The 15,209-nt window shown below is 42.8% G+C and overlaps 1 protein-coding gene across 1 annotated transcript in view; it reads left to right on the forward strand.

The window, feature by feature from the left end:
• CCDC146 (coiled-coil domain containing 146) overlaps positions 1 to 15,209 on the forward strand; it is a 129,620-nt gene that overhangs the window by 90,832 nt on the left and 23,579 nt on the right. Inside the window, exons 10-13 of the mRNA XM_058189538.1 lie at positions 168 to 263; positions 8,638 to 8,808; positions 13,645 to 13,733; positions 13,843 to 14,007. Coding sequence (XP_058045521.1) covers positions 168 to 263; positions 8,638 to 8,808; positions 13,645 to 13,733; positions 13,843 to 14,007 — 521 coding nt within the window. The remainder of the gene's footprint in view (positions 1 to 167; positions 264 to 8,637; positions 8,809 to 13,644; positions 13,734 to 13,842; positions 14,008 to 15,209) is intronic.

A 15,209-nucleotide genomic window follows, 5' to 3' on the forward strand; every position in this document is an offset into this window, starting at 1 on the left:
AGCCAGGAGTGGTATTTGGGGGTTCTCCGAACTGCACAGAATCTTGAGGTTCTTCCAAACCCCTGCGAACCCCCAGCAGCCCACTCCTGGTTGGGTTATATTAAAATAACACACTTTCCTCCTTTTCTGTACATAACCTTCTTCTTTTTTTTCCCCCCCTTGTACAGTTAGATGCTGTCCCTAAAGAGGACGGGGCAATCTTAGAGAGGCGAAGGGAGCTTCAGAGAGAAGTGGAAATGGCGAAGCGAAACCTGACTCAAGAGGTAATGGGACAGCTGTGTTTTATTCTTCCGCCAAGCCTGCCAAAATCTTTCATCTGATGCTGCTCTCCATCTTCGCCGAGATGTTAAAAGAACAGAAATGTTATTTCTTGTAAAAAATAATAATAATAATAATAATTATCTCCAGGAAAATAGAAATGTTACTTCTTCTTTTCTTTTTTTTCTTTCTTCTTTAAAAAAATTCTCCTCAGGAAACCCAGTGTCGCATACTCACGCTTTATTTATTTATTTATTTATTTTATTTTATTTTATTTTATTAGATTTTTATACCGCCCTTCTCCCGAAGGACTCAGGGCGGTGTACAGCCAGATAATAAAAACCCCGCAATATACACATTAAAACAGAAACTTAAAACCAAGCATATTACAAAGATGGGCGAAATTTAAAAAATTTAAAACTCTGAAATTCATAAATAACCCCAATTAAAATTTAATAAAACTTTTAAGCCAGTCCCGCTTGAATAAATAAATGCGTTTTCAGCTCACGGCGAAAAGTCCGAAGATCAGGCACTTGGCGTAAACCAGGGGGAAGTTCGTTCCAAAGCGTAGGAGCTCCAACAGAGAAGGCCCTACCCCTGCGGGCCGCCAGCCGACATTGTTTGGTGGACGGCCCTGAGAAGACCCTCTCTGTGTGAGCGTACGGGTCGGTGGGAGGCATAAGGTAACAGCAGGCGGTCCCGTAAATACCCGGGCCCTAAGCCATGGAGCGCTTTAAAGGTGGTAACCAAGATCTTAAAGCGCACCCGAATAACCACAGGAAGCCAGTGCAGACTGCGCAGGAGTGGTCTTACATGGGAGTAACGAGTTGCTCCCACTATTACCCGCGCAGCTGCATTCTGGACTAGCTGAAGCCTCCGGGTGCACTTCAAGGGCAGCCCCATGTAGAGAGCATTGCAATAATCCAAACGAGAAATGACAAGAGCGTGAGTGACCGTGCATAAGGCATCCCGGTCAAGGAAGGGGCGCAACTGGCGGACCAGGCGTACTTGGTGAAAGGCCCTCCTGGAGACGGCCGCCAAATGATCATCAAACAACAGCCGCCCATCCAGGAGGACACCCAAGTTGCGTACCCCCTCCATTGGGGCCAATAACTCGCCCCCAACAGTCAGCCGCGGTTGCAGCTGACTGTACCGGGGTGCTGGCATCCACAGCCACTCTGTCTTGGAGGGATTGAGCTTGAGTCTGTTTCTCCCCATCCAGACCCGTACGCTGCTCGTATTTCAAGTAGTCAGAAAAGCTCTGCGCAGAGATCATATTTATTTTACTATTTTGACTTTGTATAGCTGCCCGTCTCGCGTTTGTGATTGTGAGCAGTTCAGCTAATGAGACGACCAAGCAAAAGCTGCAATAAACAATGTTCAAATATCCAGAAAAACAACAAACCCTTTAAAACGAGATTGCCCTCCCTGAGGAATAGGTATTGTGCTTGTGAAAGAGAAAAAATTTACTCGCTTAGTGTAGTGACTCCTAGAGGGATTTCAGCTTAATCACTCATAATTAATACTTTTATTAATTTACTTTAGGCCAGCATTGCATGTATCTATTATCTGCCTCCCCCTTTCTCTCTATCCATCCATCATCTATCATCTCTGTCATCTATCATCTCTCTCTCTCTCTCCCTCTCCATCCATCTATCATCTACCTATCATCTTCGTCATCTGTAATCTCTCTCTCTCTATGTATCTAATATCTGTCTGTCTATCTGTCTGTCTGTATGTCTATCTATCTATCTATCTATCTATCTATCTATCTATCTATCTATCTATCTATCTATCTATCTATCTATCTATCATCTTCTATCATCTCTCTCTCTCTCTCCCTCTCCATCCATCTATCATCTACCTATCATCTTCGTCATCTGTAATCTCTCTCTCTCTCTATGTATCTAATATCTGTCTGTCTATCTGTCTGTCTATCTATCTATCTATCTATCTATCTATCTATCTATCTATCTATCTATCTTCTATCTATCAATCAATCTATCTATCTATCTATCATCTATCTATCTCTCCCTCTCCATCCATCTATCATCTATCATCTCCATCATCTATAATATATCTCTCTCTATGTATCTAATATCTATCTATCTATCTATCTATCTATCTATCTATCTATCTATCTATCTATCATCTATCTATCTATCTATCTATCTATCTATCTATCTATCTATCTATCTATCTATCTATCATCCATCTATCATCTATCTATCATCTCCATCATCTATAATATCTCTCTCTATGTATCTAATATCTATCTATCTATCTATCTATCTATCTATCTATCTATCTATCTATCTATCTATCTATCTATCTATCTATCTATCATCTATCTATCTATCTATCATCTATCTATCTATCTATCTATCTATCTATCTATCTATCTATCTATCATCCATCTATCCTCTATCTATCATCTCCATCATCTATAATATCTCTCTCTATGTATCTAATATCTATCTATCTATCTATCTATCTATCTATCTATCTATCTATCTATCTATCTATCATCTATCTATCTATCCACTGTCAGACTCCACTAACAAATATCTCTACATTTCAACCATACATCAAGGAAAGGCGTGGATTATAGCAGAGTGACAGAGAAGCGGGATCCCTGGTTTACACTCTCTATTTAATTCTTACAATTTTAAATTGCTTTTATATTCATATTTTTTTTAAATTTTATTGTAAACTGCCGAGAATTGCTGGGCGGGTGCTGCAGCATAAAAATTTGAGAAATAAATCTGTAACCATACACATAAATGTATCGGCGGGGAAAGAATATTCTTGACTATTCAAGTTAGAAGATGTGCTATTTAAATATTTTTAGTGTTTTGTTTCCCCTTATGTAAGTGGTAATGTAACTATAAAAATAAGAAGTGGTACTGAGGCTAGAATAAATAATATAGGAGGGTGTTTTTTTTTTACTTTCTAAATAAGGGCAATGGAGAAATCTGAAATAGTAAGGTACAGCGCTTGCTAAAGGCTATTTTTCTTCATTCTGATGGCCCAAACATGTTTGTTAGATTTATACCCTAAGGTAGATCTGTACATAGCATCCCCACCTCCCATTGTATCCACACAACAACAACAGCAACAACAGCAACACTATGAGCTGAGCTGATCAATCCCCAGAAAACTGAGGATGGATTAGAACATGGGTTCCCCCACTGCTGGCCCGTATTTTTACCGTATTACCAATATTTCTACGCCATATTTGGTGCCCAAATTACTAAGCAGAATGGGAATATGGTGTCCCTGATGAAAGAAAGAGATGAAATCTTAGAGAAAGATGCAGACCGAACAATTTCACGGAAAGCTACGGCTGAAAAATGGGAGAGGAAACCTGGCAACCTGCCAAGCACGGTGCCTCCCCCTCCAGCTTTCTTCCCTGCCAGAGAGCATGGCAAGCATTGGAGGATAGCCTGGCAGGCAGGGGAGAAAGGAACAAAACGACCCCAAGGAACAGAGAAGTCTATTCAAACAGGCTATGCGACGAATGGAAAAGGGATAAGAAACAATAACTGAAAGATTGCTGTCTACATCCTGCATGTCCTGAGGACCTTGAAATCATTTTCAGAAAATTCCTTCCCTTGAGTTTTTCCTGACAAACATCACTGGATGGATGGATGGATGGATGGATGATAAATAGATGATAGATGAGAGAGAGAGAGAGAGACAGACAGACAATGGTTGACAGATAGTGGGAGGGAGGGAGGGAGGAAGAGAGATTGACAGATGACAAATGATAATCAATGGCTGGCTGGCTGGGTGGATGGATAGATTAGATAGATAGATAGATAGATAGATAGATAGATAGATAGATAGATAGATAGATAGATAGATAGATAGATAGATAGATAGAAGATACAAGATAGATGATAGATATAGATGATAGATAGATAGATATATTAGATAAATAGATAGATAGATAGATAGATAGATAGATAGATAGAAGATAGATGATAGATATAGATGATAGATAGATAGATGATAGATAGATAGATAGATAGATAGATAGATAGATAGATAGATAGATAGATAGATAGATAGATAGATACCAGTAGATAGACAATAGAAATAGATACATGATAGATAGATAGGTAGGTAGGTAGGTAGATAGATAGATAGATAGATAGATAGATAGATAGATAGATAGATAGATAGATAGATAGAAGATACAAGATAGATGATAGATATAGATGATAGATAGATAGATGATAGATAGATAGATAGATAGATAGATAGATAGATAGATAGATAGATAGATAGATAGATAGAAGATACAAGATAGATGATAGATATAGATGATAGATAGATAGATGATAGATAGATAGATATATAGATAGATAGATAGATAGATAGATAGATAGATAGATAGATAGATAGATAGAAGATACAAGATAGATGATAGATATAGATAGAATAGAATAGAATAGAATAGAATTTTATTGGCCAAGTGTGATTGGACACACAAGGAATTTGTCTTGGTGCATATGCTCTCAGTGTACATAAAAGAAAAGATACGTTCATCAAGGTACAACATTTACAACACAATTGATGATCAATATATGAATATAAATCATAAGGATTGCCAGCAACAAGTTATAGTCATACAGTCATAAGTGGAAAGAGATTGGTGATGGGAACTATGAAACGATTAATAGTAGTGCAGATTCAGTAAATAGTCTGACAGTGTTGAGGGAATTATTTGTTTAGCAGAGTGATGGCCTTCGGAAAAAACTGTTCTTGTGTCTAGTTGTTCTGGTGTGCAGTGCTCTATAGCGTCGTTTTGAGGGTAGGAGTTGAAACAGTTTATGTCCAGGATGCGAGGGATCTGCAAATATTTTCACGGCCCTCTTCTTGATTCGTGCAGTATACAGGTCCTCAATGGAAGGCAGGTTGGTAGCAATTATTTTTCTGCAGTTCTAATTATCCTCTGAAGTCTGTGTTTTTCTTGTTGGGTTGCAGAACCGAACCAGACAGTTATAGAGGTGCAAATGACAGACTCAATAATTCCTCTGTAGAATTGGATCAGCAGCTCCTTGGGCAGTTTGAGCTTACTGAGTTGGCGCAGAAAGAACATTCTTTGTTGTCCTTTTTTAATGATGTTTTTGATGTTAGCTGTCCATTTGAGATCTTGCGATATGATAGAACCCAGAAATTTGAAGGTTTCTACTGTTGATACTGTGTTGTCAAGTATTGTGAGAGGTGGAAGTATGGAAGGGTTTTTCCTAAAGTCTACCACCATTTCTACGGTTTTGAGTGTGTTCAGTTCCAGATTGTTTTGGTTGCACCACAAGGCTAGTCGCTCGACCTCTCGTCTATATGCGGATTCGTCATTGTCTCGAATGAGACCAATCACTGTTGTGTCATCTGCGAACTTCAGTAGCTTAACAAATGGATCATTGGAGATGCAGTCATTGGTATACAGAGAGAAGAGAAGTGGGGAGAGCACCCAGCCTTGGGGGGCCCCTGTGCTAATTGTACAGGTATTTGATGTGATCTTGCTTAGCTTCACCTGCTGCTTCCTGTTTGTTAGGAAGCTTGTGATCCACTTACAAGTCTGTTCCGGTACCTGTAGCTGGTTTAGCTTAGTTAGAAGAATGTCTGGAATGATGGTATTGAATGCTGAACTAAAGTCTACAAAAGGACCCTTGCATAGGTCTTTGGAGACTCAAGATGTTGTAGGATGTAGTGCAGAGCCATATTAACAGCATCATCTGTTGATCTATTTGCTCGGTATGCAAATTGCAAGGGGTCTAAGAGCGGATTCGTGATGGTTTTCAGGTAGGAAAGCACTAGCCTTTCAAAGGTTTTCATGACTACAGATGTTAGAGCAACTGGTCTGTAGTCATTCAGTTCCTTGATGGTGGGCTTCTTCGGCACTGGGATGATGGTAGAGCGTTTGAAGCAAGAAGGAACATAGCACATCTCTAGTGATTTATTGAAAATATGGGTGAAGATGGGGGCCAATTGGTCAGCACAAACTTTTAAGCAAGAAGGAGTTATCTTGTCTGGGCCTGGAGCTTTTCCTGGCTTTTGTCTGTGAAATAGGTCCTGCACTTCCTTTTCTGTGATCACTAGGGGTTGTGAACCCAATGAAATGGGGTCAGTTGTAGGAGGCTTGGCTGTTGTTGGTGTGTCTGAGATGGGGGTTGTGGAGATAGGTGGCTGTAGTTTCCTTTCAAACCTGCAGTAAAACTCATTCAGGTCATCTGCCAGTTGTTGATTACCTTCAGCCTGGGAAGGGGGGTTGCCATAGCCGGTGATATTTTTAAGAGTTTTCCACATGTTTGCTGGTTCATTTGCTGAAAATTGATTCTTTAGCTTTTCAGAGTAGCTTCTTTTTGCTGCTCTTATCTCCCTTGTTAGTGCATTTCTGGCCTGATTGTACAGCATTTTATCACCTTTTCTGTAGGCTTCCTCTTTGGAATGTCGTAGCTGCTTAAGTTTAGGTGTAAACCAAGGTTTGTTATTACTGTGTATTCGCAAGTTCCTTGTAGGTACACATAGGTCTTCACAGAAGCTGACATATGATGTTACAGTATCTGTGAGTTCATCCAGGTCTGCAGAGGTATCTTTAAAAATATTCCAATCAGTGCAGTCAAAACATGCCTGTAGCTTTAATTCTGATTCCTCCGTCCAGGTTTTCACTGATTTAATTATTGGTTTTATGGCTTTAAGTCTTTGCCTGTAAGCAGGTACAAGGTGAATCATGCAATGATCAGAGTGTCCTACAGCTGCACGTCTTTTAGTGTTGTGTAGCAGTGGTCTAGAGTATTCTTGCCTCTGGTGGGACAATTGACATGCTGAAAGTATTTTGGTAGTTCTTTCCTTAAGTTTGCCTTGTTTAGATCTCCCAAAACAATGGCCAGTGAATCAGGGTGTTTGGCTTCAGCCTCCATGATTTGGTCAGCTAGAGTTCGTAATGCCTCGTTTACACAGGCTTGTGGTGGGACATAAACAGCAATTAGAAGAAATGAGGAAAATTCACGAGGCGAATAGTAAGGTTTGCAGTTGATAATTAGAGTCTCTAAATTGTTGTCACAGAATTTGTAAATTATGTTAAAATCTTGACACCAGGTTGAATTAATATATAGGCATAAGCCTCCTCCTTTCTTTTTACCAGATGTTTCTGGAATCCTGTCTGACCGTTCAATTTGAAATCCTGGAATGTTCAGGCTGCTATTTTCAATTGATTCATTTAACCAGGTTTCAGAGAAGCATAGGACTGCTGAATTGCGAAAATCAGAATAGTATTTGTTTAAGAGGAGTATTTCATCCATCTTATTTGCAAGTGAGCGTATATTTGTTAGGAAATAATTTGTTAGGATGATAGATAGATAGATATATTAGATAAATGATAGATAGATAGATAGATAGATAGATAGATAGATAGATAGATAGATAGATAGATAGATAGATAGAAGAAGATAGATAGATAGATAGATAAATAGAAGATAGAAGATAGATGATAGATATAGATGATAGATAGATAGATATATTAGATAAATAGACAGACAGACAGACAGATAGATAGATAGATAGATAGATAGATAGATAGATAGATAGATAGATAGATAGATAGATAGAAGATACAAGATAGATGATAGATATAGATGATAGATAGATAGATGATAGATAGATAGATAGATGAGAGAGATGACAGATGATGGATGGATGGGTGCAGAAGGAAGGACGGAGAGAGATAAGAGAGACAGACAGACAGACAATGGTGGATGGATGGATGGATGGATGGATGGATGTTGGGAGAGAGGGAGGAAGAGAGATTGACAAATAAATGACAGATGGCAGATGATAGATGGGTGGGTGGGTGGGTGGATGGATAGATAGATAGATAGATAGATAGATAGATAGATAGATAGATAGATAGATAGATAGATAGATAGATAGAATAGAATAGAATAGAATAGAATAGAATAGAATAGAATAGAATAGAATAGAATAGAATAGAATAGAATAGAATTTTTTATTGGCCAAGTGTGATTGGACACACAAGGAATTTGTCTTGGTACATATGCTCTCAGTGTACATAAAAGATAGAGAGATACTAATAAAGGAGACTATTTGTAGTTCAGGTTTGACACGAGGGGTCCTTGGTGTTCTCTGAACCTGGTGGTTTTCTTGCAGATGTTTCATTACCAAACTAGCTAACATCATCCGTGTTAATGATGTTACCTATTTGGGGTCATTTAAAACATCTAAGAAAACAACCAAATTCAAGAGAGCACCAAGGACTCCACTGTTTAGTTCCTCAGGCCTGAATACTCTCTTCTGTAGATATTTATTAAACATCTCCCATTCTGGGATTGTCCTCTGATATTTTCTCCCTAGAAAACATCCACCGATTCCGAATTGCGGCTTCTCGATCAGTGCATCGCTGAGGAAGACCAACTTATTGGGGCTCAGGAGCATTACAGGGAAGAGTTCAATAACTTGATCCGTATGACCCAGCTCAAGGCGGATGAGAGGGAACAAAAATCAAAGGATTTCTTGAAAGCTCAGGTGAGGAAACTCCAGGGAGCATCTAACTTGGTCCTTCTATCTTGGGTCACCCGGAGATTCCATATCTCTATAGCAGGGGTGTCAAACTCGATTTCATTGAGAACCACAGCAGGGTTAATGTGGGGGGGGGTGCATGGTCAGGGTGGGCCACCTGTGGCGGCCCGAGTGCTCTGCCAGTGAAAACGGGCTCCCAAGCTCCCTTTTCGGCCACGACGGCCTCCTGCAACCCTCTGCCAGCAAAAATGGAGCTCGGCAGAGCCGCACACGGCCCTCGCGAGCTCTGTGTTTGGCTGCAACAGCTTCTGCGAGCCTCTGCGAGCGAAAACAGAGCTCCATTTTCGTTGGCAGAGGCACCGTGGGCCAGTCCTTCGCTGTTTCCAGGGCGGCCCCGCGAGCCGGATCTGGCCTTGCAAGTCTCGAGTTTGACACCCCTGCTCTATAGAGTAGATTTTTGACTCGCTCGTAATATCTTCCTGTTCCTTTTCATCACCGAAACAACGGCGCACCACGCCTCTTGCAAATCTAGATCGCTGGCAAGTCTAAACTCATAATATGTAATATCATTGTTCTTCTTCCTCTACTGCATTCACTTGCCCCGTGTGGGAAATCACCAGAATTAGGACTGCAACGAGTTGCTAGGTAAGTCAATTTTTTTTCTGCGAGGCCTACCTGTGTTAGCTTTGTTAAGTCCATTATTATTATTATTATTATTATTTATTAGATTTATAAACCGCCCTTCTCCCGAAGGACTCAGGGCGGTGTACAGCCAGAATAAAAAGCAAAACAATATACAGTTAAAATACAGTTAAAAAACTTATTATACAATATGGCCGAATTTAAAATAATTAAGAATCTAAAAAAACCCAATTAAAACCAAAGAGAAATTTAAAAGTCAGAACTAAATAATTTAAGAAAGCCCCGCACGAACAAACAGATATGTTTTCAGTTCGCGGCGAAAAGTCCGAAGGTCAGGTATTTGGTGTAAACCAGGGGGGAGTTCGTTCCAAAGAGTGGGGGCCCCCACAGAGAAGGATCTTCCTCTGGGGGCCGTCAGCCGGCATTGTCTGGCGGACGGCACCCTGAGAAGGCCCTCTCTGTGAGCGTCTGGTCGGTGGGAGGCATGAGGTAACAGAAGGCGGTCCCGTAAGTACCCAGGTCCCAAGCCATGGAGCGCTTTAAAGGTGGTAACCAGAACCTTGAAATGCACCTGAAAGGCAACAGGAAGCCAGTGCAGTCTGCGCAGGAGAGGTGTCACATGGGAGCTACGTGAGACTCCCTCTATCACCCGCGCAGCTGCATTCTGGACCAACTGAAGCCTCCAAGTGCATCTCAAGGGGAGCCCCATGTAGAGAACATTGCAATAATCCAGGCGGGAGGTAACAAGAGCATGAATGACTGTGCATAGGGCATCCCGATCAAGGAAGGGGCGCAACTGGCGAACCTGGTGAAAGGCTCTCCTGGAGACAGCCGCCAAATGATCTTCAAACGACAGCCGTGCATCCAGGAGAACACCCAAGTTGCGCACTCTCTCCTTTGGGGCCAATAACTCGCCCCCCAACAGTCATCCACAGCCACTCCGTCTTGGAGGGATTGAGCTTGAGCCTGTTCCTCCCCATCCAGACCCTTACGGCTTCCAAACACTTCGACAGTTTCGTTGGGGTGGCCCGGGGTGGAAAAGTACAGCTAAGTATCATCAGCGTACAGTTGATATCTCACCCCAAAGCACTGATGATCTCACCCAACGGCTTCATATAGATGTTGAACAGGGGGGGTGAGAGAATCGACCCCTGCGGCACCCCACAAGTGAGGTGTCTCGCGGTCGACCTCTGCCCCCCTGTCAACACCGTCTGCGACCGGTCAGAGAGATAGGAGGAGAACCACCGATAAACGGTGCCTCCCACTCCCAATCCCTCCAACCGGTGCAGCAGGATACCATGGTCGATGGTATCGAAAGCCGCTGAGAGGTCTAATAGGACCAGGGCAGAGGAATAACCCCTGTCTCTGGCCCTCCAGAGATCATCCACCAACGCGACCAAAGCTGTCTCCGTGCTGTATCCGAAATCCATGATTTCTTATGAGATGAGACTAGAGATACTAGGTCTCTCTGAACATGTCAGTGGGGATGATCATTCTGACTTCCAATATAGAATAGAAGAAAGAATTCTTTATTGGCCAAGTGTGATTGGACGGGCCTCTGGTGGCTCAGCAGACTAAGTCTGTCTGTTATTAACACAGCTGCTTGCAATTACTGCAAGTTCAGGTCCCACCAGGCCCAAGGTTGACTCAGCCTTCCATCCTTTATAAGGTAGGTAAAATGAGGACCCAGATTGTTGGGGGCAATAAAAGTTGACTTTGTATATAATATGCAAATGGATGAAGACTATTGCTTAACACAGTGTAAGCCGCCCTGAGTTTTCGGAGAAGGGCGGGATATAAATTCAAAAAACAAACAAACCACAAAGCATTTGTCTTCAGTGCATAAGCTCTCAATGTACATACAAGCTATAAGTGATAAATCATGTATCACTTACATACAAGCTATAAGTGATAAATCATGATTATAGTCATCCCAAATAAACATTCATCATGAATCCTAAGATACAACCCTTAGTGATAGTCATAGGATACTAAATAAGCAATCGACATAAATCATACTAGGAAACTAAGTAAAACAATATAAATCGAAAAGATACAAGCAACAATAGTCAGGGGTGGGATTCAGCTGGTTCAGACCGGTTCAGGAGAACCGGTAGTTGTAACCTGCGGTTGAGCCCGCCCTCCTGCCCCGGAGCTTTTTAAAGCCGCGTGCATGAGTGAAAGCTGCGTGCGCGAGCAAAGTGCATGTGCAGAAGGCCGTGCACATGCGTGCGCAGTCACATTTTTGGTGCTGGGCGAACCGGTTGTTAAATTACGTGAAGCCGATCCCTGGTTATAGTCATAAGTAGAAAAGGAGATAGGTAATAGGAAGGGATGAGAAGAAGAGTAGCAATACAGTCTTAGTAAATAGTGTTGTGGGAATTAGTTGTTTAGCAGAGTGATGGCATGGGGGAAAAACTATCCTTGTGTCTAGTTGTTCTGGTGCGCAGTGCCCTATAACAGTTGTTTTGAGGGTAGAAGTTGAAACAATTTATGTCCAGGATGTGAGGGGTCTGCAGATATTTTCACAGCCTATAAGTCTGTCTGTAAGCATACTTTATAGGGACATGGTGGTTCAGGGGCTAAGACGTTGAGCTTGTCGATCGAAAGGTTGGCAGTTCAGCGGTTCGAATCCCTAGTGCTGCTGCGTAACGGGGTGAGCTCCCATTACTTGTCCCAGCTTCTGCCAACCTAGCAGTTCGAAAGCAGGTAAAAAATGCAAGTAGAAAAAATAGGGACCACCTTTGGTGGGAAGGGAACAGCATTCCGTGCGCCTTTGGCGTTGAGTCATGCCGGTCACTTGACCACGGAGACATCCTTGGACAGGGCTGGCTCTTCGGCTTTGAAACAGAGATGAGCACCGCCCCCTAGAGTCAGGAACGACTAGCACATATATGCGAAGGGAACCTTTCCCTTTCCCTTTTTAAGCACACTTTCTCTCTAACCGGATAATTTACAAATTACAAGTTACCGGATCAGAGGGAAAATATGTTTACAGATATCCCTTGCTTTTGCCTTACATGTGCCTTCCTGTCTCAGTACAGGTCATCCTTGACTTCCAACAGTTTGTTTAGTGACCATTCAAAGTTACAAGGGCACTGAAAAATGTGATTTACGGCCGTTTTTCACACTTAAGAGCTTTGAAGCATTCCCCCCGATCACGTGATCAAAATTCAGACGCTTGGCAACCGGCTCATATTTATGACGGTTGCAATGTCCGTCCCGGGAGGGTGGTGGGGGTGTCATGTGATCCCCTTTCGCGACCAAAGTCAAGGGGGCAAAGCCAGATTCACTTAACCACGGCGTTACTAATGTAACCACTGCAACGATTTTGTCGTGTCCCACTCCTCTGACGGCCGGGTCGGGGAAGTCCGTATCAAGCGTGCCTCTGCAGCTTTGCCAAAGTTCTGTCAGAGTTCTCAGGGCAGGCAGGAGTCCAAGATGTGACTTCAGCAATCCAAGTTAGACTTCGCCTGACTCAAAGAATGCCAGAAAGCAGATCCTTTATATAGGCCATGGGGTGTGGCTCCATGACTCAGCACTTATCCAGGCCTGCCCCTCCCTTCCTTTTGCTGACGTCACCTCTCCACTCTCCGGAAGCGTGGGTCCCTCCGGCCTCCAGCTGCCGGCAATTCCAGCTCGTGACTGGCTTCACACTCCCCAGGCTCACATGCTGTGGGGGAGGGGCCCAGCTGCTCCGTTTGCCCGGGCATGGTGCCAGGACTGGGGGCTGGAGGCATGTCAGGCCATTCTTCTGCACTATCAGCGTCTGGCAGGAGACGAGAGGGGCCCGGCTGCGGAGAGGGGGGCGAGCGAGGCACAACAGATTTGCTTAAGAACTGTGGCGAGAAAGGTCGTAAGCTGAGGCAAAGCTTACTTCACAAACGTCTCACTGAACAACAGAAATTGGGGGCTCAATGGTTGTCGTAAGTTGGGGTCGTCCTGCCTTTGGGGTTACATTTGCCTTCCGGTCTCAGTAGTGCAGAATGCAAAAGCATTGGAGCTCCATTTTAATCTGTAGTCATGCTTTTCTGATAACCTTGTTCCGTTTTTCTTTCTGAGAACGTAATATTCTATTTTGGAAATACAGAATGATGCTGTAATTTTTGTCATTAATTTTTGCCCCCCTTGAACTTCAGAAACGCCCTTGCAATTTTAACAGCTCCCCAATATCCCCTGCTGTGTGTCCTTTTTTTTCAGGTGCGTCTGAATAACATTATTGCAGAAATAAAAACGAAAGACTTTGAAATTAGGGAGCACACAAAGAAACAGAGAGAAATTCAGAGACAGTAAGAAAATCGTTTCAATGGGTTTACTGTTATCATATCGGAGGCAGGGGGAAAAGGAAGTTGATGCATCGACGTTTTCCTTAAAATATTTTTTTGGGGGGGATTTCAGGATGAAAGAATTTGCCAAACTGTACGACGTCGTGCGACACGAGAGAAACAAGCTGGTGAACCTCGTACACTGCGCTCGCCAGAAAACCAACGAAATTAAAGACAAAGTCAAAATGCTGGATAATGAGATGGAAATCCTAAGGAACAATGCTGTAATTAAAGAGAGGTGAGTATTTCGGGTTGAACAATGCACCTGAAAAAAATAATTTCAGAATGGAACGGAACAGAATAACAGGGTTGGAAGGGACCTTGAAGGTCTTCTAGACAAACCCTCTGCTTGAGCAGGAGACTCTACACCATTTCAGACAAATGGTTATCCAACATATTCTTTAAAACTTCCCGTGTTGGAGCATTTACAACTTCTGCAGGCAAGTTGTTCCACTTATTGATTGTTCTCAATGTCAGGAAATTTCTCCTTAGTTCTAGGTCGCTTCTCTCCTCGATTAATTTCTACCCTTGCTTCTTGTCCTGCCCTCAGGTGCTTTGGAGAATAGCTTGACCCAAGCGGTGGGTTTCACATATTGTTATCACCAGTTCACCGCCCATTAGATTTTTGTAATGTACTGAAGGCTGGCAGATATCTTCCTTTTAATTACACCAGGAGAATGGACTCGCTTTTTTGTGTTTTCAAATATACAACTAGTCCTTGATATATGACCACAATTGAGCCCAGAATTTGTGTTGCTAAGCGAGACGTTGGTTAAGTGAGTTTTGGCCCATTCTGCGCCATGGTGGCACAGTGGTCAGAGTGCAGGACTGCAGGTGGCTGCTGCTGCCTGCCGGCTGCCTGCAATGTGGCAGTTCGATTCTCACCAGGCTCAAGGTTGACTCAACCTTCCATCCTTCCTGGGTGGGTAAAACAAGGACTCAGATTGTTGGGGGGCAATAGGCTGACTCTGTAAACCGCTTAGAGAGGGCTGTAAAGCACCATGAAGTGGTATTTAAGTCTAGGTGCTATTGCTATTTCTTCCTTCCTTCCTTCCTTCCTTCCTTCCTTCCTTCCTTCCTTCCTTCCTTCCTTCCTTCCTTGCTTCCTTGCTTCCATCCTCCCTCCCTCCCTCCCTCCCTCCCTCCTTTCTTCCTTTCTCATTCCTATTCCTGGTGGCCCAGTGGTTAGAATGCAGTATTGAAGGCTGACTCTGCCTACAGCCAGGAATTCAATCCTGACCAGCTGAAGGTTGACTCAGCCTTCCATCCTTCCAAGGTGGGTAAAGTGAGGACCCAGATTGTTGGGGGGCAATAGGCTGACTCTGTAAACCGCTTAGAGAGGGCTGGAAAGCACTGTGAAGCGGGTTAAGTGCCATTGCTATTCTACAACTTTTCTTGCCACAATTACTAAGCAAATCACTGCCGTCGTTCAGCTATTAA

This window comes from Ahaetulla prasina, chromosome 7 (genome assembly GCF_028640845.1).
Source record: "Ahaetulla prasina isolate Xishuangbanna chromosome 7, ASM2864084v1, whole genome shotgun sequence".
In the NCBI taxonomy this organism is placed as follows: domain Eukaryota; kingdom Metazoa; phylum Chordata; class Lepidosauria; order Squamata; family Colubridae; genus Ahaetulla; species Ahaetulla prasina.